The 21,694-nt window shown below is 41.0% G+C and overlaps 1 protein-coding gene across 2 annotated transcripts in view; it reads right to left on the bottom strand.

Moving 5' to 3' along the window:
- The window catches only part of tmem163b (transmembrane protein 163b), a 32,230-nt gene that overhangs the window by 8,630 nt on the left and 1,906 nt on the right, over positions 1 to 21,694 (bottom strand). For both annotated transcript variants that reach the window (XM_077226132.1, XM_077226131.1), the window contains exons 3-5: positions 8,631 to 8,674; positions 8,446 to 8,537; positions 4,523 to 4,619 (exon numbers count right to left, since the gene is read on the bottom strand). In XM_077226132.1, coding sequence (XP_077082247.1) covers positions 4,523 to 4,619; positions 8,446 to 8,537; positions 8,631 to 8,674 — 233 coding nt within the window. The remainder of the gene's footprint in view (positions 1 to 4,522; positions 4,620 to 8,445; positions 8,538 to 8,630; positions 8,675 to 21,694) is intronic.

Here is a 21,694-nt window from a genome sequence, read left to right on the forward strand (position 1 = left end):
AATAAAAGGAGGCAAAAACAAGATGAATAGAGTTGCCTTCTCAGCCTGAGCAGAATCATTACATTTGTACCGCTGGCCTTGCAGACGTGAAAAAATGCAGCGATGCAAGGTTCCCACCATCAAACATAACGTCCAACACAAGCTCGCACACACAAACGGTCAGTCAATGCATCACTTGTTCCCTCCACATAAAACGCTATGATGGATCGTCTGGTGAGAGAACCTCATCAATATTGATGTCAGGCAAGTGAAGAAAGTAGGACACAACGAGGTTTGTGTCTCGCGGACAGTGTCCAACAACTCTAACCCTCCCTGAAGGGTTTAAAAACAACCTCGTGCCCTCGCATTTATCACAAACCTTGTCTGCCTGCCCACAAACATCCCACAATGTCTCTCTCTGAAAATCTCAGATGATCCATCTCAGCGAGATATCAGGGATTTGGAAGCGTTCGCACTATCACACATTTTTTTATGGTTGTGTCCCTCTAATAATTGTAGGTTTAACTACACAACCATATAAAACCTGTAAACATCATTATTTAGGGCTATATTTTTGTCGTTTTTGTGACTAGTGGACAGAAAACATCCAAAATACGCATTTAAGTGTTTGTTTTATTACACTTTATCTTTTTGCACCTGATAGATTTAAATTACAATGCAAATCATTGCAAGGCCTCTTTCTCAAAATGAGTTTTTTCTAAATTTCAGCAGCACTTGAATGCACCAAAATTTACAGTTTTATTCCTGGAAAATTGTTTTATTGATTTGACAGCACCTGAAAAAGAAGTCGATCTAGCTCAGAAACTCGCATGGGATTGCAAAAGGGGGCAGTCCATCTCAAACACCTTTTTCAGAACAGCTTATTAATATTTAATTAGAGAACGAAAGAGCACGAGAGAGTACGTGAGTAAAACAAATAAAAGAGAGAGAAAAGAAGGGGGGAAGTGTCTCTGACATCAGCAGCAGATGAAGGGAGGGAGGGAGAAATATTGGATCTATTTTTAGGCGGCGCTTGTATGCGCCAAAACCAAGCTTTACACGCTGAGATAGGAACAGGAATCCTCCAGAGAGAAGCCAGAGTCCTGATTAAAACATCAGCACAGTCTCTCTCTCTCTCTCTCTCTCTCTCTCTCTCTCTCTCTCTCTCTCTCTCTCTCTCTCTCTCTCTCTCTCTCTCTCTCTCTCTCTCTCTCTCTCTCTCTCTCTCTCTCTCTCTCTCTCTCTCTCTCTCTCTCTCTCTCTCTCTCTCTCTCCTATTCCTCTGGTTATCGTCTTCTCTTTCACACCCTAATTGTGTTTGCAACACCCTTAAAAATAAAGGTTCCAAAAATAGTTACAATCTCATGCCTTTTGAGAAAGTGACATTACAGAACCTTTTTAGTTTTCATTTGTCATAATAGTTCCCTTTTAAGTTCCCATTATGTCATAATATATACCTTTTTAGTTCCAATTGTCATCATATAAGCATTTTTAGTTCTTTCATAAAACCTTTTTAGTTCTTGTTATGTCATGATATAATGTTGTTTACTCATTTTATCATGATAGAACCTATTTTAGTTCTCATTATTTCATGATGGAACCTTTTTTAGTTCTCATTATGTTATCATAGACCTTTTTTATTCTTATTATGTAATAAAAGAACCTTTTTTTGCCCTCATAGAACCCTTTTTAGTTCTTGTTATGTAATCAGAACCTTTTTTCATTCTCATTATGTGATAATAAAAACTTTAGTTCTCATTATGCCATCATAATTTTTTTTTTAAATTTTCGTTATGTCGTCATAGAATCTTTTTTATTTCTTATTATGTTCTCATAGAACCCTTTTTAAAACGGGTTCTAACAATAGAACCTTTTAAGTTCCTTTGGTTTCGATGCCAAAATTGTTTTTTAGAACATGTTATGTGCTGAAGATTCAAGAACGCAAGAGTGTTTCATTTTTAAAACTAGTAGCAAGTCTCATTACCAAAGTTCATAACGTGCTATGATTGGTTCTGGATAAAAATTAAAAAAAGAGTTATTTCCTATTTACTTAAATGTTCATGAATGTTCAAAGGGTGCATGTGCAGCGATGTCATAGAAGAACCATTTTTAGTAACCCAAAGAACAATTTAGTAAACAGTACTTAAAAGAAACATTTTTGTCTTAGTGTAAAGAGTATTTTAATAATCCTAAGTACCTTTTTACACTATAAAGTACCTTTTGTGCAAGGAAAGGCTCCATGAATATTAAAGGTTCTTCATGGAAACATAAATGTCGATAAAGAAACTTTATTTTTAAGAGTGAAGAAGTGGAATCTTTACACCACAGATGCAGATGACCTAAGCTTTATGCTTCTCATTTCATCACAGGAAAACGAATGGAGAGATAGATTGAGAAAAAGAGTGAGTGATAGTGGAGGGGTAACTGGTTTAGGGAAAACTATTTCCCCTCTAGATGTTGCCTGGCAACAGTGATATCAGACTATTCTAATCTCGTCTGTGACTTCACACCTTGTCTCCACCATGTTCATTCAGCTTTACACTTGTGCTGTTTAGCAGGCGCCGTTAGGGAAAACTCACACAACCAGCGACATAAAAAGATGAAGTGTTGGGTTTTTGCGTGTGGAGTCCTTCTTCTGAGAGACTCTCTTGAATAGAGTTTATTTTCAATAAAAAGCCATGCAAGAGTATGAATGCTTAAAACGAATATATGGAAATATATTTAGAAAATGGCAAAATCAAATCAATTAAGCGCTTAGAAAATAGAATAACAGTTAGTCGCAACAATCAATCAACCAACCAATCCAATGAATGTATCAAATAGTGAATGAATGAACAAACGAACTAATGAATCAACCACTGGAACTATCAATGAACAAATCCAATGAATGATTCAATGAGAGAATGATCAAACAAATGAATCAACCACTGGAACAATCAATCAATGCAATGAATAAATCAATGAGTCTGGAGAATAACTAATAAAAAAAACACTGGAACAATCAATCAGCCAATCCAATGAATGAATCAGTGAGTGAATGAATCAATCACTGGAACCACCAATGAACAAATCCAATGAATGATTCAGTGAGAGAATGAACAAACAAACTAACAAATGAATCAACCACTGGAACAATCAATCAAAGCGATGAATAAATCAATGAGTCGGAAAAATAACTAATTTAAAAAAAACACTGAAACAATCAATCAGCCAATCCAATGAATGAATCAGTGAGTGAATGAATCAACCACTGAAACTATCGATCAATCAATCCAATGAATGAATCAGTGAGTGAATGAATGAACAAATGAATCAACCCCTGGAACCATCAATCAACAAATCCAATGAATGATTCGATGAGAGAATGAACAAACAAACAAACAAATCAATCAACCACTGGAACAATCAATCATTCAATGCAATGAATAAATCAATGAGTCAGGAAAATGACTAATTAAAGAAACAACCACTGAAACAATCAATCAGCCAATCCAATTAATTAATCAGTGAGTGAATGAATCAACCACTGGAACTATCATCAATCAATCCAATGAATGATTCAATGAGAGAATGAACAAACAAATGAATCAACCAGTGGAACACTCAATTAACCAATCCAATTAATAAATCAATTAGTCAGGGACATAACAAATTAAAGAATCAACCACTGAAACAATCAATCAACCAATCCAATGAATGAATCAGTGACTGAATGAATGAACAAATGAACAAATAAATCAACCACTGGAACCATGGCTGTGTCCGAAATCGCCCCCCTATACCCTTAAATAGGGCACTATTTGGGGAGACAGCCATTTTTAGTGGTGTCCGAAACCATAGTGGACTTCATCGAATGCACTAGTTCAATCCCACAATGCACCGCAATAACGAGTGTACAACCGATGTATACTCAACGGCTAGTGAACAACCATAATGCAATGTGAGAGTTGCACGTCGAATTAATTCCCACATGAATACCTGCACCTGAATCATCCATCAACCATTTTCCAAACCGCTGGTCCAATGTGGCTACAGCGTAATATCATACAGGTATACATTCCTTTTTAATTGGTTATTAAATTCTTTAATTAAGGTTTATACATAGTTTCCATGACAGTGAAGATATATGGACATAAATGGATATAAATGGACATGACAGTGGACAGAGTTCACGATAAATCTTTTCATCTTACTACAGAAGCAGCAAGTTTGCTAAGTTCCAATTGATTATTAAACAGCAAGCACAAAAGCGGCAGCCCTAACGGTGCACTCAGTGTCATTCACTTACTCGTTTTCATTCACTCCTTCAAGTGAAGTATATTAGTGGAGTATTGTAGGGAACAGCGAATGAGGGTGTGGGGGCGATTACGATCAAGAAATCCAGTGAGTGAATGAACAAACAAACGAACATTCAATCAACCAATCCAATGAATTAATCATTTATCGAATGATCAAACAAACAAACAAACGAATGAATCAACTAATGCAATTTATACATCAATGAGTCCGTGAATGAACAAATGTGTTTTTGTTGTTTTCTTACCACTTCTGGTTGCAATTTTGTGGCGAGATCATGGATCGCTTTCCCCAGGATAGTGATGGCCGACAAGATGAACACGACCCCAAGGATAACACATGCTCTGGAAAACACACACACACACACACACACACACACACACACACACACACACACACACACACACAGGTACGTTGAGTAACCCACAGCATTAATTCTACTGATGCTTTATTGAGTTCACGGTCTAATTCCCCTCCTGTGTCCGAGTCAGTTAATAAAACACAATTCTGAAGCTTATGCTCGCTTTAGTGCCTCCTTCTCATTAGACATGTCAAGCCCTCTGTTTATAAATGAAGGCATTGAGGGCTGTCGTTCTATAATTAAGCCTGGTTAATAGGTAAGATCTGTTCCATAATTTACTCAGCCGCAGGGGTAGCTGGGTTAAATCTGGTGAAGTTTTAGTGCCGTGCTGCTCTGTTTCTCACACGCGCATCGTAACGGCTTTGCGAGCTCAGTCTGTTTAATCTGCTTTTTGGTTAGTGATTAATTAGTCAAACCAAATAAACAAACAAACACACACAGCTAAAGTCTCTGGAGTTCAAATTAAAATGAAATTAAGACCTGCAGATTAATTTAATCTAGTTTATCTCGCAATTAGGCCAAGGAGGAACCCCACTGATGCTGTAGAGATGCTTGTGTGCTAGGTTGATCATGTTTGTTTTGACAGGCGACTAAATTTAATAATACATACATACATTAAAATAAAAATTCAATAAAAGTGCAATCTAAAAAGCTGCGAACTTGCATTTTATTAGAAACTTAACGAAAGCGTTTTCTTTTAGGCATAACATTGCAATCGCGTTCGGATCTGCACCAAAACAATCGCTCCGAGACAGCCTGAACGAGGTGGTCTCGGCCCGATTGCAAACGAATTATGGGGCGTTTTGGTTCTGAGAGAGCACATTAGTTATCACAGTTGAAAACTGTAGCAATGTTCAGGGAAGAAGGAGGCGGGAACCGGCGAACATTTAACAATAAACTTTATTTAAAATAAAACAAACAAACTAAAATACCGCCAGCAGCCCCTCGCGGACGACTGCTGGCTTACCCAAACTAAAACATAACGGCCAGCAGCCCCTCGCGGACGACTGCTGGCTAAAATAAAACACAAATACAAAAACACAACTAAAATCAGGCCTGTTCCTCTCTCTTCCCGGGTTTCGGCACCAGTGTAGCAATGTTCAGGGAAGAAGGAGGCGGGAACCGGCGAACAATCAAAATAAACTTTATTTAAAATAAAACAAACAAACTAAAATACCGCCAGCAGCCCCTCGCGGACGACTGCTGGCTTACCCAAACTAAAACATAACGGCCAGCAGCCCCTCGCGGACGACTGCTGGCTAAAATAAAACACAAATACAAAAACACAACTAAAATCAGGCCTGTTCCTCTCTCGATCATCAACGTCGTCGCTCCTCCTTTATGCTTCCGCTCCTCCGTGAGAGATGCGAGACCGGTGTGCTCACAGGTGTTGCTCATTATCAATCGCACCACCGGCCTCGCGCCATTCTCTCACGTCCCTCGGCCGTCCTGTTCGCCACAAAAACCAAAAGAGCACCTCTTCATCTTAAAATGTTGTGTAATTGCACTTTTCCGTGCGAGAATGCTGTCTCGATGACGCCTTGATTCCTGCTCTAGCTGCATTATAACATTTGTATAGTGTTTGTGTGTCTTGACACTTAACCACTAGACAGCGCTGGGAGATCCAGAGAGAACTAGCAATGTATAGGTGTGAAAACGCCCTTAGTAACTGCGACTCCATAGCAACCACTCAGAACACTTTATTAACCACATAGAAAAACAATAACAATCATATAGCAACACTCTAGCAACTGCTCAGAACACTTTATTAATCCCAATGCAACTCCCTAGCAACCACTCTAGCTTTGAACTTGCATCCACACAGAACACCCTAGCAATCACTCAGAACACATTAGAAACACACTAACAACCACTTAGAAACACTCTAGCAACAGCTCAAAACACTTTAGTAACTCCATATCAACTCCCTAGCAACCACTTAGAACACCTTCAATTCACTCAAAACACCTTAGCAACCACTTTAGCATTGACCTTGCACCCACACAGAACACATTAACATCTGCCCTTGCAACCAATCAGAACACCTTAGTGACCACATAGCAACTCCCAAAGAACCAACCAAAACACCCTAGCAATCACTTATGAATGCCCTAGAAACCATGTAGAACACAATAACATCCAGCTAGCAACACTCTAGCAACCACTCAGAACACTTTAGTAATCCCATAGCAACTCCCTAACCACCACTCTAGCATTGATCTTGCATCCACACAGAACACATTAACATCTACCTAGCAACGCCCTAGATACCAATCAGAACACCTTAGTATCCACATAGCAACTCCCAAAGAACCACCAAAAACACCCTAGCAATCACTTAGCAATGCCCTAGAAACCATGCAGAACACAATAACATCCACCTAGCAACACTCTAGCAACCACTCAGAAAACTTTAGTCATCCCATAGCAACTCCCTAACAACCACTCAGAACAAACTAACAACCACCCCTAGCAACAACTCAGAACACCTTAGCAACTGCATAGCATCGCCTTGGTACTGTTTTTTTACACCAGCAATCACCATTAATATGTTCTACAAAATGCAGAGATCTATTTGTAAGTCACTATTCTCAAACAGTAAGAGCCTATAGTGTTTTACAGTGTTAGAGTCTAGTAGTCTAGTAGATATATCATCTCGCTAATGCAGCCTGCTTATGATGTAATCTGTCTCCACGGCGATCCGCATCCCAGCAGATTCCCCTAGGGACCGGAGCTCACAGCTTCACCGGCCTGCACATTAGAAATGGATTCATTACGCGTGTGTGTGTGTGTGTGTGTGTGTGTGTGTGTGTCTGTGTGTGTGTGTGTCTGTCTGTACTGTACGTATGCTACAGGTCTGAGTGTGCTGCTGTCAAGCACACTTCTGCCTTTGTCCTCTCTTTCTCCACTTCCTCTGCTTTAATTCCCTTCACAAAGCCCTTCTGCCATCTCTATTGTGTCTTTCACCCGATAAGGGACGCCGAACACAGAGAGAGACTGTCTAAAGACATGAAACCCAGAGCAGGGCCACTTCACGGGGGACCAGTGAGTCTGTCTGCCTGGCCTCCATCCATCAAACCTGGTGGTCTTTAGAAAATGTCAACCTGCTTTAACCTGCTGAGGTAAATTATGCTTGGTTTGTTAACAAGGATCAGCGCATCTGAAAACATCCATTAAACGATCGTTTTAATGACTATGGTTTGGTTAGGTCATTTGTTGCGTGCTCAATTGCCCAGCAATGTTTTCCTTCAGCCGAGGAACATGTCAAAATCTCAACATCATTACCGTGAAAGATCAATCTGACCTTCTGCTCTCCTTGTTGCCCAGAAACAACATCTAATTGGCTACCGAAACTACCCAGAATCCCCACGGAGCACAAACAATGGCTGCATCAGAAATCACATACTTCCCTACTATATAGTAGACAAAAACAGTATTTGTCCAAAGAAGTAAGTCCGAATACACAGTACTCAAGTACCCGGATGACCTTCTTCTGGCGGCGTGATTCTGAAGTGTGCATACGATGGACACTTTACTATCTCATGAGAACACGGGAGAGGATTTTTGAATGGAAGTGAAGTGACGCAATTGATGCTGGAAGGTCACATGATAATGACAGCATGGCGAATGTAGTACGTCCAGATTACATTCATACTACACTCATTCATACTAGAACGTACGGTCGTGAGGTAATTACTTGTTCAAAATAAGACAGTATGCGATTTCGGACGCAGCCTATGGCTCGTTCCATGCGGTCACGCTCCATTCCCCGTGTTTTCTTCAATCAAGGTAGGATCACATGTACTCACATGTATTCTCTGTGCGCTGAATGGACGGCCGCGGCGTTACTGTATCGCCAAATCACGATAATGGAGGACAGGACGTCGAGAGTTGCGTCAAACTGCAAACGAATGAACAACATTAATAAAGAGAAGCGTTAAAACATTAAAGACTTAAATAATGAACATTTAAATATATGCAGTGTGAGACTTACAGCAAACCCAAAGGCTGAAGCACTGTGCCGCATTATAGAAACAGCTGCAAAAGAAATGAGAAAAAGTTAGTTCAAATGAAGATACATTTTAATTATTTAATTTAAAAAATAATAATGATAAATGTGTCACCATTAAAAATTTAGTTGGACAAACTTTAAATGTGAAGTGTTTATTAAAATAGTGTTATTATTATTTTTTAAATAAATGAAATATTTAATTGGTTGGACAAACAATTTTAAGTGTGATTTATTTAAAAAATTTAAATACATATTAAATAAAAAAAAATAGATGTTTATCTTTTAAACATATTTCTATTTAATAAATTATATAAATTATTTAAAATATTTTACAATTAAAATAGTTCATTATTCGGAAAACAAACTTTAAATGTATGTATGTAAATAAATAAATACATTTTACAATAAAAAATATAAAAAGTTTGTTAGTCAGACAGACAGATTAACGTTCCTTAAACATCTAAGAATTATACCAGCAATGGAAACGTTGTGAATTAATGAGCAGTTTAATTCCTCTTTACTTTTCACACAGTGACTAACCACTCCAGCATTCAGGCAACTGTATATTGTTAATATTGATTTTGATACGTGTTTGTCTCAAATATACACCTAAACATTATATATATATATATATATATATGCATTCCCCTGTTGTAAAGCTGTGTGTTTGAATGATTTCCCGCAGCTAAAGGGGCCTGGATCAGATTTCATCTCTTCACACTGTGATGTCAGCACATGGTGTGGATCTGAGCTACCCAAACAGCACTGTGGCTCATGTCCAGTTATCGACCTAATATTGACCTCTAATGCACCTGAATCCTCTATCCTGAGACTGGATGAGCGATCCGAGATATTCCATCCACCTCTACAGGGTCAGCCAAACTCTCAAAGGTACCCAGATCTGCATTTCAGGGCTGTTTGTGCTTCTATTTCCCAGTTGATTGCACAGTACAGCACTATAGAACACAGTACAGTACAGTGAAGTATAGCCATTTAGAGTGTAGTATGGTACAGTATAGTTTAAATGTGGTGCAGAAGTATCAGAACATTCCCCTAACGTTAGCGTATATGGTTCCCGTTTGGTTACCAATTCCTATTGTTCTAAAAATTTTATCTTTTTTTTATAACCACGAATTAGGAACCAAAAATGGTCAGTTGGGATGAAATTAAGGTGATGTTGCAAACATCCAGTCGCGCCATCATACAGCTTTAGGCCCGTTCACCAATGGACGATAACTATAACAATAAAGTTATCGTTATAGTTATCGCTTTTGGTGTGAACGGGCCTTTAGTCAAAGTTTGCACACACATTCAAATGGCAAAAGTCATTACTCAAAAACAAAGACACACACTCTGTTCCTCAGAAAACCTGTTAAAAATTAATAATGGCGCTGCTGCGGCATGAGATTAAAGATTTAGCAGTTTCTAAATATAAATTATTTTCCTTTTAGAGAAATCCACTCTGTTTTAGACGACTCGCGCCAGACGATTTCAAGTCCTCAAGAGGCCAAGCTCAAGAAACACATCGACAGTGTCAATAAAACATCTATAATCGGTGCAGTCATTCAGAATCCCAACGGACACGCTCTAAAGAACCACACACATTGTCTCGTGAACAACGTCGACATCTTAATCTTACGACGAACTTCAGGAGTTTAGACGTACCACATGCAGAGAGAGCATCTTGAGTAACAGGAAAGGATTTATGGAGAGTTGTGTATCTGCGGAAAGCTGAAACCATTCCCTGCTCATTAAGAAGTCATATTTATGCTGATTTTCACGTGAAGTCAGCAGCTTCTACAAGGAGTGCTGATACTGCGGCCCGAGCCGATCAAGGAAAATGATGAAGCTTGAAAAAACGTAGGATTTCGTAGGATGACAATGAAGTATTGTGTGTATCCAGGATTATTGGGGAGAAATCGGCTTCAATCTGTCACAGATGCAGACTTAACTAACAAGCCAGCTAACAGGGAATGTTCTCAGAAAGTTATGAATAAAAGTTCTTCCAGTAACCTTAATAGAACGTTTGTTCAAAGTTATCGGTGTCACGGTATACAAGTTCATTGCTTCCTTCTCGTCTCGTGTTTATGTTGTTGTATGAAAGCACGTGTGTAGTGGGCGTGAATGAGTGTCATTCCTTGATCCGCTCCAGCTGATCGTCATCACATCACCAGCTGCAGCCGATCTCATCTCACCATATATTCTCACAGTTCTCTCATCTCCTTTGTCAGATCGTTGGATGTTGTCTCTTGGATGTTGTCTCTCCGTGTGGTGTTCCTGTCTAGCTTTTCATTGTTCAATAAAGAACTGAGTTTGACCTGCGATTGCTTCCGTCCTGTTTTTGACAACCATGACAGAACGATCTGACCGTGCTATGGAAGCAGCAGGTTCGCCGACCTCGTTGGAGGAATTCCTTCAGCACAGCGCGAGAAGAATGGATTCTCAGGAGAGGAATTTAGGGGACACGGGTCGTGCGGTACAAGCTTTGGTGACGCAGGTGTCCGAGCTCACCCAGCAGATCCAATTACTTCGTGCTCCCGCTGCGCCACCCACACCAGCTGTTCCCCCCACACCACCAGCGATCGCTACGACATCAGAGCCACGCCTACCTGTTCCAGAATCATACGCTGGTGAGTCTGCTTACTGCAGAGCATTTCTGACACGTTGTGCCATGCATTTTGCACTGCAACCGAGAACTTTCAATAATGAGCCAGCCAAGGTGGCATTTGTCATTACTTTGTTGACCGGAAAGGCGGCGTTATGGGGGACAGCGGTGTGGGAAAATCAAGACCCTTGCTGTGCCTCGTTCCAGGCACTCTCCTCAGAGATGAGACGGGTGTTCGATCGGGCCGTCGCGGGGAGAGAGGCTGCCAGGGTGTTGGCCGACCTCCGTCAGGGTGACAGGTCGGTCTCGGACTATTCGATCGAGTTCCGCACCCTGGCGGCCGAAAGCCAGTGGAACGAGGCGGCGCAGTGGGACATGTTCCTGCATGGGTTGGCTGACCGCGTCCAGAGGGAGATCTACGCCCTGGACCTCCCCACGACGCTGAATGGACTCGTCGAGCTCGCTCTGAGGGTGGACGCTCGCATCACCAGAGTCGGGGGAAGAGCACCGTCCATTTGGTCTCCAGCTGGAGCAGAGGGTCAACGGTCCAGTGGCAGGGACGTGGTCAGCCCAGTCTTCGATCACGAACCCATGCAGGTGGGTCGAGCTCGGCTTTCCCGGGAGGAGAGGGAAAGGCGGAGGTCCCAGGGCCTCTGCCTATACTGTGGAGGTTCGGGACACTTTGCCTACAACTGCCCGGTAAAAGGCCAAGCCCGATAGTAAGTATGAGGCTACTATCGGGTGGGATCTCCGCCGAGAAGACCTCATCCACATCTACCCTCCTTCCGGTAAGACTGAGATGGTCAATTCACCAGCACGACTGTCAAGCACTTCTGGACTCCGGGGCTGAGGGTAATTTTATGGACAGTACTTTTGCACATAGACTTCAGATTCCCCTTAAACCACTCACACAGAGGATTGCAGTACACGCATTAAATGGTCAAGAACTTCCCATCATCTCGCTCATCACCGAAAACATCACACTCATCACCTCAGGCAATCACTCAGAAACTATTTTTTTTTATATACTGGATTCCCCCCTGGCACCTGTAGTTCTTGGACACCCCTGGCTCATTCATCACAACCCTCGTGTGGACTGGCAGCAAAGAGCTATTCTGGAGTGGAGCAAGGAATGTCATAAGTCTTGTCTGATGTCTGCTTGTCCGTCTGTGCCTGTTTTTGTGTTACAGGAGGAGGCAGGGGACTTGTCTAACGTGCCCGAGGAGTACCACGATCTGAAGGAAGTGTTCAGTAAGTCTCGGGCTGCTTCTCTTCCTCCGCATCGTCCCTATGACTGTGCCATAGATTTACTGCCAGGTAAGTCTCCGCCTAAGGGCAAGTTATATTCGCTTTCCAATCCGGAGAGGGAGGCTATGGAGAAATATATTTCTGATTCTCTGGCAACCAGTTTCATCCGTCCTTCCTCTTCTCCGGCGGGGGCGGGGTTCTTTTTTGTGGGAAAGAAGGACGGGTCTCTGCGACCTTGTATTGACTACCGGGGGCTGAATAACATCACGGTAAAGAATACTTATCCTTTGCCGTTAATGTCTTCAGCCTTCGAGAGGTTGCAGGGAGCGTCTGTTTTCACGAAATTGGACTTGCGTAACGCTTATCATCTGGTTCGCATTAGGGAGGGGGATGAATGGAAGACTGCCTTTAACACCCCCAGGGGGCACTTTGAATACTTGGTCATGCCTTTCGGGCTGTCCAACTCCCCAGCAGTCTTCCAGGCACTGGTCAATGACGTGTTGCGAGACATGATAGATCAGTTCATATATGTTTACCTGGATGACATATTGATATTTTCCTCGTCTCTCCAGGAACATGTGCAACACGTTCGACGAGTGCTTCAGAGGTTGCTAGAGAATGGGCTTTTTGTCAAGGCGGAGAAATGCGATTTTCATGCACAGTCTGTTCCTTTTCTAGGATACATCATTTCGTCTGAGGGAATGCGTGTGGACCCTGAGAAGGTTAAGGCTGTGGTAGAGTGGCCAAGTCCAGATTCCCGTAAGGCCCTGCAGAGGTTTCTGGGGTTCGCCAACTTCTATCGGCGTTTCATTCGCAACTTCAGCCAACTAGCCGCACCTCTGACTGCCTTGACCTCCCCCAGAACTCCGTTCAGGTGGTCAGATACAGCCGAGGCTGTGTTTGCCAAACTCAAGAGCCGCTTTGTTTCAGCTCCCATCCTCGTTGCCCCTGATTCTTCACGTCAGTTCGTGGTGGAGGTCGACGCATCAGAGGTGGGGGTAGGAGCAGTCCTGTCCCAGCGTTCGCCCGCAGACGATAAGATGCATCCTTGCGCGTTTTTTTCTCATCGATTATCCCCAGCCGAACGCAATTACGACATTGGTAACAGGGAGTTGTTGGCAGTCAAGTTAGCGTTGGAGGAATGGCGTCATTGGTTAGAAGGTGCGGGGGTTCCTTTTATCGTCTGGACCGATCACAAGAATCTAGAGTACATCAGAACCGCCAAAAGATTGAACTCCAGGCAGGCTCGGTGGGCACTTTTTTTCGGTCGCTTTGATTTTTCTCTCTCGTACCGCCCGGGTTCTAAGAACATCAAACCCGACTCTTTATCTCGCATTTTTGATCGTTCCGAACGCCCGTCTACTCCCGAGTGCATTTTACCGGAAACCCTATTTGTTTCCACACTCGTATGGGAGATCGAATCGAAGGTCAAGACGGCCTTAGAAGGGGTAATGCCTCCGCCCGGTTGCCCACCGAATCGCTTATTTGTGCCGGAGGGATTACGGTCCGACGTTATACAGTGGGGTCATTGCTCCAACGTGGCTTGTCATCCAGGAGTTAATCGTACTAAGTTTTTAGTCAAGCAACGATTTTGGTGGCCACTTATGGCTCGTGACATCCACAGTTTTGTTTTGGCTTGCTCGGTCTGTGCCACTGGTAAGACTTCCAATCGTCCGCCTGATGGGCTCCTTCAACCGCTGCCTGTCCCTTCGAGACCCTGGTCCCATATCGCTCTAGATTTTGTCACCGCCCTCCCGCCCTCCCAGGGCAACACAGTCGTTTTGACTGTGGTGGACCGGTTCTCGAAGGCGGCTCATTTCATTCCCTTACCCAAATTACCCTCAGCTAAGGAGACAGCGTTGACAGTCATGGACCACGTCTTTCGCTTACATGGCCTCCCGATGGACGTGGTCTCTGACAGAGGACCCCAGTTTGTGTCCAAATTTTGGCAAGAATTTTGTAAGTTACTGGGGGCGACAGTTAGTCTGTCCTCAGGGTTCCACCCCCAGAGCAATGGTCAGACCGAGAGAGCCAACCAAGATCTGGAAAGGGTGCTGCGATGTTTGGTTTCTAAGAATCCTTCCTCTTGGAGTCAACAGATTTCCATGGTGGAGTACGCCCACAATACGTTACCAGTGTCGGCTACGGGCCTATCTCCGTTTGAGTGTAGTTTAGGTTACCAGCCACCTATTTTTCCTAGTCTGGAATCCGAGGTCGCGGTCCCCTCCGCTCACGCCTTAATCCAGAGGTGTCACCGCACTTGGACTAGAGCCCGTGAGGCTCTACTCCAAGTGGGGGCGCGCACCAAGGCTAAGGCCGATCGCCACCGGTCGAAGCCTCCCGTATACGTCGTTGGTCAAAAAGTGTGGCTTTCAACTAAGAACATTCCTCTCCGATCCGTCTCTAATAAGCTTGCCCCCAAATTCATTGGCCCGTTCACTGTCACCAAGATCATTAGTCCGGTGACAGTCCGCCTTAGTTTACCTCCAGCGTACAGGAGGGTTCACCCCGTTTTCCATGTTTCAAAGATCAAGCCCGTGTTTCATGCTCGCATTAATCCGCCAGTCCCGGTTCCCCCCCCGCCGCGTCTCGTAGATGGGGAGACCACCTATTCGGTAAATCGCATTCTGGATTCTAGACGGAGGGGACGTGGATTTCAGTACTTGGTGGACTGGGAAGGTTACGGTCCGGAGGAGAGAAGTTGGGTTCCGGCTAGAGACATCCTGGATCACTCTCTGATCGATGATTTCAATCGACAGGTAAGGGAGTCTGGGAACGCCAGGAGGCGTTCCTAGGAGAGGGGGTACTGTCACGGTATACAAGTTCATTGCTTCCTTCTCGTCTCGTGTTTATGTTGTTGTATGAAAGCACGTGTGTAGTGGGCGTGAATGAGTGTCATTCCTTGATCCGCTCCAGCTGATCGTCATCACATCACCAGCTGCAGCCGATCTCATCTCACCATATATTCTCACAGTTCTCTCATCTCCTTTGTCAGATCGTTGGATGTTGTCTCTTGGATGTTGTCTCTCCGTGTGGTGTTCCTGTCTAGCTTTTCATTGTTCAATAAAGAACTGAGTTTGACCTGCGATTGCTTCCGTCCTGTTTTTGACAACCATGACAATCGGGTCTTTAATATTTTTCCCAAAACGTTAGCACAAAAACATATATCATTTATTGAATGTTTTTGCTGAAACATTTTAGTTGGACTTTCGTCTGATTGGTTCAGAATGTCCAGAAAACGCTAAAATGTAATGTTCCCTTAAAGTTTGTATTACCAAGAGGGGGGAAAAAAAGTTTTTAAAACCTTTAAAAAAACCTGAAGAACATAATGGAAACATTGGCAAAACTTATTTTTGTTAGCTGGGAAAAGACTTTGAACGGACAATGAATTCTAGAGACAATTCAATTTTGTTCCTAAGATTATTGCTAAATTAAACAAAATTTATGTAAGCAGGACATATTACAATTTTATAACACCTTATTATGTATTTGCAGGCTGTGGCCCTTAATATGATTTAGCTTTATTTTTTGTTTGGTATTAAACTGAAATTGTAGTATGCGCAGTGTGATTTGTAGTATAAAGAAAGTCAATATCTCGTTATATCAGTTATATCTCGCTATTTGTACATTATAACTCGCGACTTCGAGGTTAAATCTCACAATTCTGAGAAAAATAGTCAGAATTGCAAGATATAAACTCTCAATTCTGACTTCTTTCATGCAATTGTGAGTTTATATCTCACAAATCAAACTTTTTCTCAGAATTGTGAGATTTAACCTTGAAATTGTGAGTTAAAAAGTCAGAATTGCGAGATATAAACTCACAATTTTGAGAAAAAAATTCAGAATTGTGAGATATAAACTCGAAATTAGGAGTTGTAAAGTCCGAATTGCGAGATATGAACTCACAATTTTGAGAAAAACTCATAATTACTTTTTTACGTCCTGGTGGAAACAAGCCTTAAAAAGCTATTGTGCAATTTATCGTAACTCATCAAGCTGCAGCACCAAAATTGTCTGGTAACGTTTTTATCCTATAGTTACTTTTGGACCCTGTTTAATTTCACAAAAGCATTGTTGGCTGTTTACATTTCACTAGATTTGGTAATATTTTTAAAGTTCAGTTATTGTAAATTCTCATAATGTTACGTTTTATATGGCATTTGTCACATGCCCGTTAGCGTTCTTTCCGCACATTCATGTTGCGTGTTTCACCGCGCAAACTTGCACAACTCATACAGTACTCTAACAAAATATATCACAACATTGATTTTGTGAGAACGTGTGAAATCTATTTCTTTCCAGTTTGTTACACATATCACACGGTGAGTTAACATGCTGCTGCTATGCGGCAAGAACCGCGTTGTGACAGTTATTCTCAGATGTATCAGTGGCGCATGATGTATAAAACTCTTTGAAGATCTTGTCCTTGACTGCTTAAGGAAGCTAGCCTTATGTGCTTTCTTTTAGGTGTATTTTTGTCTGTGAAAATAGGGCAGAATCTTTATAGCTGGTGAGTTGCAGAATGTTGAAATCCAACACAACAGCTGCTGTAAAAAAACCTGTCTTCCGCTCGGTCTGTCTTTTTGACACACACAAAAGCATCCTCACACACACACAATCCAAAACAAGGAATGTGATCTAGTTTCTGTGTCACAGAGTTGGTGAATAAATTTGCATGTTGTTATCACTTACAGGACATTTTCATGGAAACAATTCTGCAGACTTTTGACTGGTCAGTGTTGTTGTTATGATACTACAAAAACTAATGGTATTGCTAATACCTGTAGCAACTAATATAGTTTCTACATGGTTAAATAGTAATAGTTGAATAAATAGTTTGTCTTTATGGTTTATTAATTAATCCTGTTTAATTAATCCTGTATGTATTTAAGCTCTTTAGTTCTCGGTATCGTCCGGTATGTTATGTGGTTTGGTGACCACACCCACACGCCAGTGTAGCTACAACACACTGTAAAACTAATACACTAAAGCTAATAAATTAGTATATTTTAGTTGATATCAGATACTAAAACAAATTTTTATAAAAGTGCTAACATTAATACTAAAACTGAAATGTTAGCTTGAGCAGATTTCGGTTACAATACTATAAAACCTTATATAGCCTACTATTGCTAACACTAATGCTAATTGTAATGTTATAGCTAACACTAATGCTTGTAATGTTAAACTAATATGTTAAAGCTAACATATTAAGATATTCTATTCCAGTAGCTATTTCTCAGACTGTTTATCAACTCTGAGAATGTGACTTTTTTTTTTAGCTTTTCGTCTATTGTTTTCACAAACCCGTTTACTTGACTCACTTGATGTTTTAAAAAACCAGAGGAGGTGCAGAGAGGGCAAAGCACCCTCCACCTCTCTCTCTCTCTCTGTCTTCCATCTTTTATTTTTAGACACGGGCTCTATGGGAGTTGGCATGCTGGCTTTTACAGGCTGGTAGTGCTGAATGCATTAATATGAGAGTGAACTACCCCTCCTCTATCTGTGACCTCTCCTCGCAGTGTGATATTTACATTCTGTGCCGCAAGAAAATCTTCCACACACACACACACTAATTTAGTTTTCTTCAGTTTGAAGTCAGTAAATCCTCCAAGAACAGACATTTAAACAAATTCCGTTGCAGCAAATAGCAGTTATTTCCCCGCAGCTGATGCATTTCTAGACATGTTTATTAGGTTTGAAGGTATGCGAGCGCATTTGTGCAAGTGTGTGAAGCAGAAGACACTCTGTCGCTGAGAGCGTGTTAATTGGCTGCACTGGAAGCTTCAAGACATCTGGGAATTCAGATCTCAGTCTGGCATATATTAGACCATTTCTCTTCTTCTCCTCATTTCTTTATTCCTTCCTTCCTTGCTTTTTTCTGCCTTCATCAGTCTCAAAATGCCTTCCCTTTCTCTAAAACATACCCCCCCCCCCCCCCCCCCACACACACACACACACACCCTTCGGTACCTTTAGGCTGACAGAGGTAGCGCAGCCGTTAATGAAAAACGAGCCATCCCGCTTACACCTCAGATAGCGTAACCTAACAAGCACTTCAGCGAAGATAGCAAGACTCAGATCGCCTGGCAGTAAACTGATCAGACACTTTATCTGAACTGAATCGAGGATAACTCGGTTAAAACCATAATCCACCAGATTTGATCTTCTCAAAACCCATACTGACCCAAATGCACGCTACCCAAACATAACGCTGATGCTCTTGAAGACTGTGTGGAAGTCGAGATGGGATTTTCGTGGCTTTTAGTGCATATTTAGTAACTTTGAGCTCTCTATATGTAAGTGCACTTATAAAAAGTGGTGTTTAAATGCCCTTATGTGAGGCGAATAATAATAAAGTTCAGAGAACTTAACATTTTAAGTTCTAACCTACTGGCAATGGCCGAGGGGGACAACATCACAGAGACTTGGGGTTGGACATGGACCAGTATAAAACCACAAACAAACAGCTTAGCAACCACCTAGAACACCCTAGCAACAGCATATACAGCACCCCGAACACCCCAGGAACCACATAGCAATGCTAAAGCAGCCACCCGCAACATTGTAGCATTGTGGCGGTGACTATACTGCACATGCTAACACATTAATTTCCTTCATGTGTCGTGTATATAAAACTAACAGCAACAATTATTTAACTCAGCATAGAACTTTCACCCACTTTTTTGATGCGTTTTCAAGACATCAATGCCTTGTCAAACCATTCCTTGACTACAGTTAACCACTGATCAAATATTTTGTTTCCCAGTGTGTTCACATATCAATATTTGCTTGTAGTTTTGAAGTGTGTGTGTGTGTGTGTGTGTGTGTGTGTGTGTGTGTGTGTGTGTGTGTGTGTGTGTGTGTGTGTGTGTGTGTGTGTGTGTGTGTGTGTGTGTGTGTGTGTGTGTGTGTGTTTAAATGTGCAGGTTCAATAAATGAAGAACAGGAAGTGAGTGTGCTGGAGAGGAAGTGAGGCTTTCTGCCAATTTTCTTTAGAATTATGCTAAACACGAATGCTAACACTAAACTGTGCCTCTATCACTCTGAACTCTTTATTCTCCCACAAAATTCAACTCAAATCAATATGTATGTCTATTTATTTATTTTGTAACTATTTAGAATAAGTCAACTGCTCATCACAAAATAAAATTGGTAAACCAAATTGCTTGTTCAATAGTTAGCCGCTATGAAGCTATGGGTGTTGCTATGCTCTTGCTAATGTTTTCTAGGGTGTTGCTAGGTGGTTGCTATGGCTCAATTCAAAAAGCCCTTAGCAAGTACCATGACTAAATGTCGAATAAATCAAATATTTTGTGTTTTCCCACATGAATTTACCTACAATATTAACTCTATCTCAATCATTTGCCCTCAGCTGTCTGCAAAAATTTCCGCTATATTTTGTCGCCATTACTGATAGTGGGGAGTTTAAATGACAACATCTCTCAAGCGTCGTTGCTCTGGAGTTGCTACGTGACCGAATCTTCACAGCCGGGCAACGTGAGTCCCAGAGTCCCCATCCAACTCTGGAAGTGTAAGGTGAGTCATTTAGTTCCTGAGGGATGGAGCACCAAGTAAGAAACCATTCCTTCAAAATCATACATTAAATCCAGTGCAGGGTTTCTATTTCCTTAAAACCAGCTTCTCCAAGATTAAACCACATGGCCTGGAAGCGGTCTACAAAATGATTAAGCGCTCTTTGTGCTGAGAAAACAACAGTAGTCTGCGTAACACCAAAGTTGAGCATCCCAGCTTAATGATTTAAGGGAATATTCTGGGTTCAAGTTATGCTCTATGAAAAGCACTTGTGGCATAATGGAGATCAAAACTTAAAACGTTTCTCAGATCTTTTTCGAAATGGAAGGTCAAGTTAAGTGCACTGCATTTTGGGAAACAGTTTTCCAGAAAACTTCAACTGTAATCCAGGAATCCAGGAAAATTCAAAGCAAATATATAGTACAGAAATAAGGAGAGTATGCCAGTATGCGGTTGAGAACATAAGAGTTGTCTCCACAGTACATTAAACTCTTTTGAAACCCCTTTAAAGTAAATTTTACAAAAGAGCAAGATACTGTTTTCCATTATATGACAACTATTTTTACAGTCTCCAAGTTTTGCACCTCTGGCAATATTTTGTATTTGTAGCTGAGAATAAAGTGTGCTATGAATGTATGTGGTTGTCAAAGTTCCCGTATGTCTGTGTTTATCCTGTACAACTTCTTTCAGCGATGATTAAGTAATCTTGTAGAGCAACCATGAACAAACTAGTCAAACCAGATCTTGTGTGTCAAGTATTAAATGTATTATAAAATATGTATTATTAAAATATAATTACAGTTAATTATATAATAATATATCAAATAAATATATACATTTTAGATTAATATTGTATATTATATAAATATATTTATATATTACATTTTCATTAAATTATATATATATATATATATATACATACTCTCCTTATATATATATATATAATTCATAATTCATATAATTATATGAATTATGTAAATTATTAAATTATTTTACATATAAAAAAGATACAGTAAATATATATATGGGATTTGAAAAATGTGGTATTATATAAATTATTATTGTACGCTCTATGTAAAAAACAACTATAAAAAAACAGCCATATAAACTATTCTGAAATCCTCCTTTAAAACTACATCACAGTCCCAAATTAATTAAAGGATTAGTTCCCTTTTTAAAAAACTTTTGCTGATAATTTACTCATCCCCATGTCATCCAAGATGTCCATGTCTTTCTTTCTTCAGTCGAAAAGAAATTAAGGTTTTTGATGAAAACATTCTAGGCTTTTTCTCCATATAATGGACTTCATTGGGTACCAAAGGGTCCAAGGTCCAAATGACAGTTTCAGTGCAGCTTCAAATGGCTTTAAACGACACCAGACGATGCATAAGGGTCTTATCTTTCAACGAACAAAATGAACGAAATTACTCGAAAAAAGATTTGTTCATTTTGATGAACGAGTTCGAACAGGAGAGTCACGAACGTGCATCACAGAACAGAGCAAGGCGAGCATTTGTGCTTATAAAACTTAAACTTTTTTATTTATTTTTGAAATGGCCGATCGTTTCGCAAGATAAGACCCTTATGCATCGTCTGGTGTCGTTTAAAGCCCTTTGAAGCTGCACTGAAACTGTCATTTGGACCTTGGACCGTT

Source organism: Siphateles boraxobius, unplaced genomic scaffold (genome assembly GCF_051911475.1).
Source record: "Siphateles boraxobius isolate OS27281-9 unplaced genomic scaffold, OSU_SipBor_1 13, whole genome shotgun sequence".
Taxonomy (NCBI): Eukaryota; Metazoa; Chordata; class Actinopteri; order Cypriniformes; family Leuciscidae; genus Siphateles; species Siphateles boraxobius.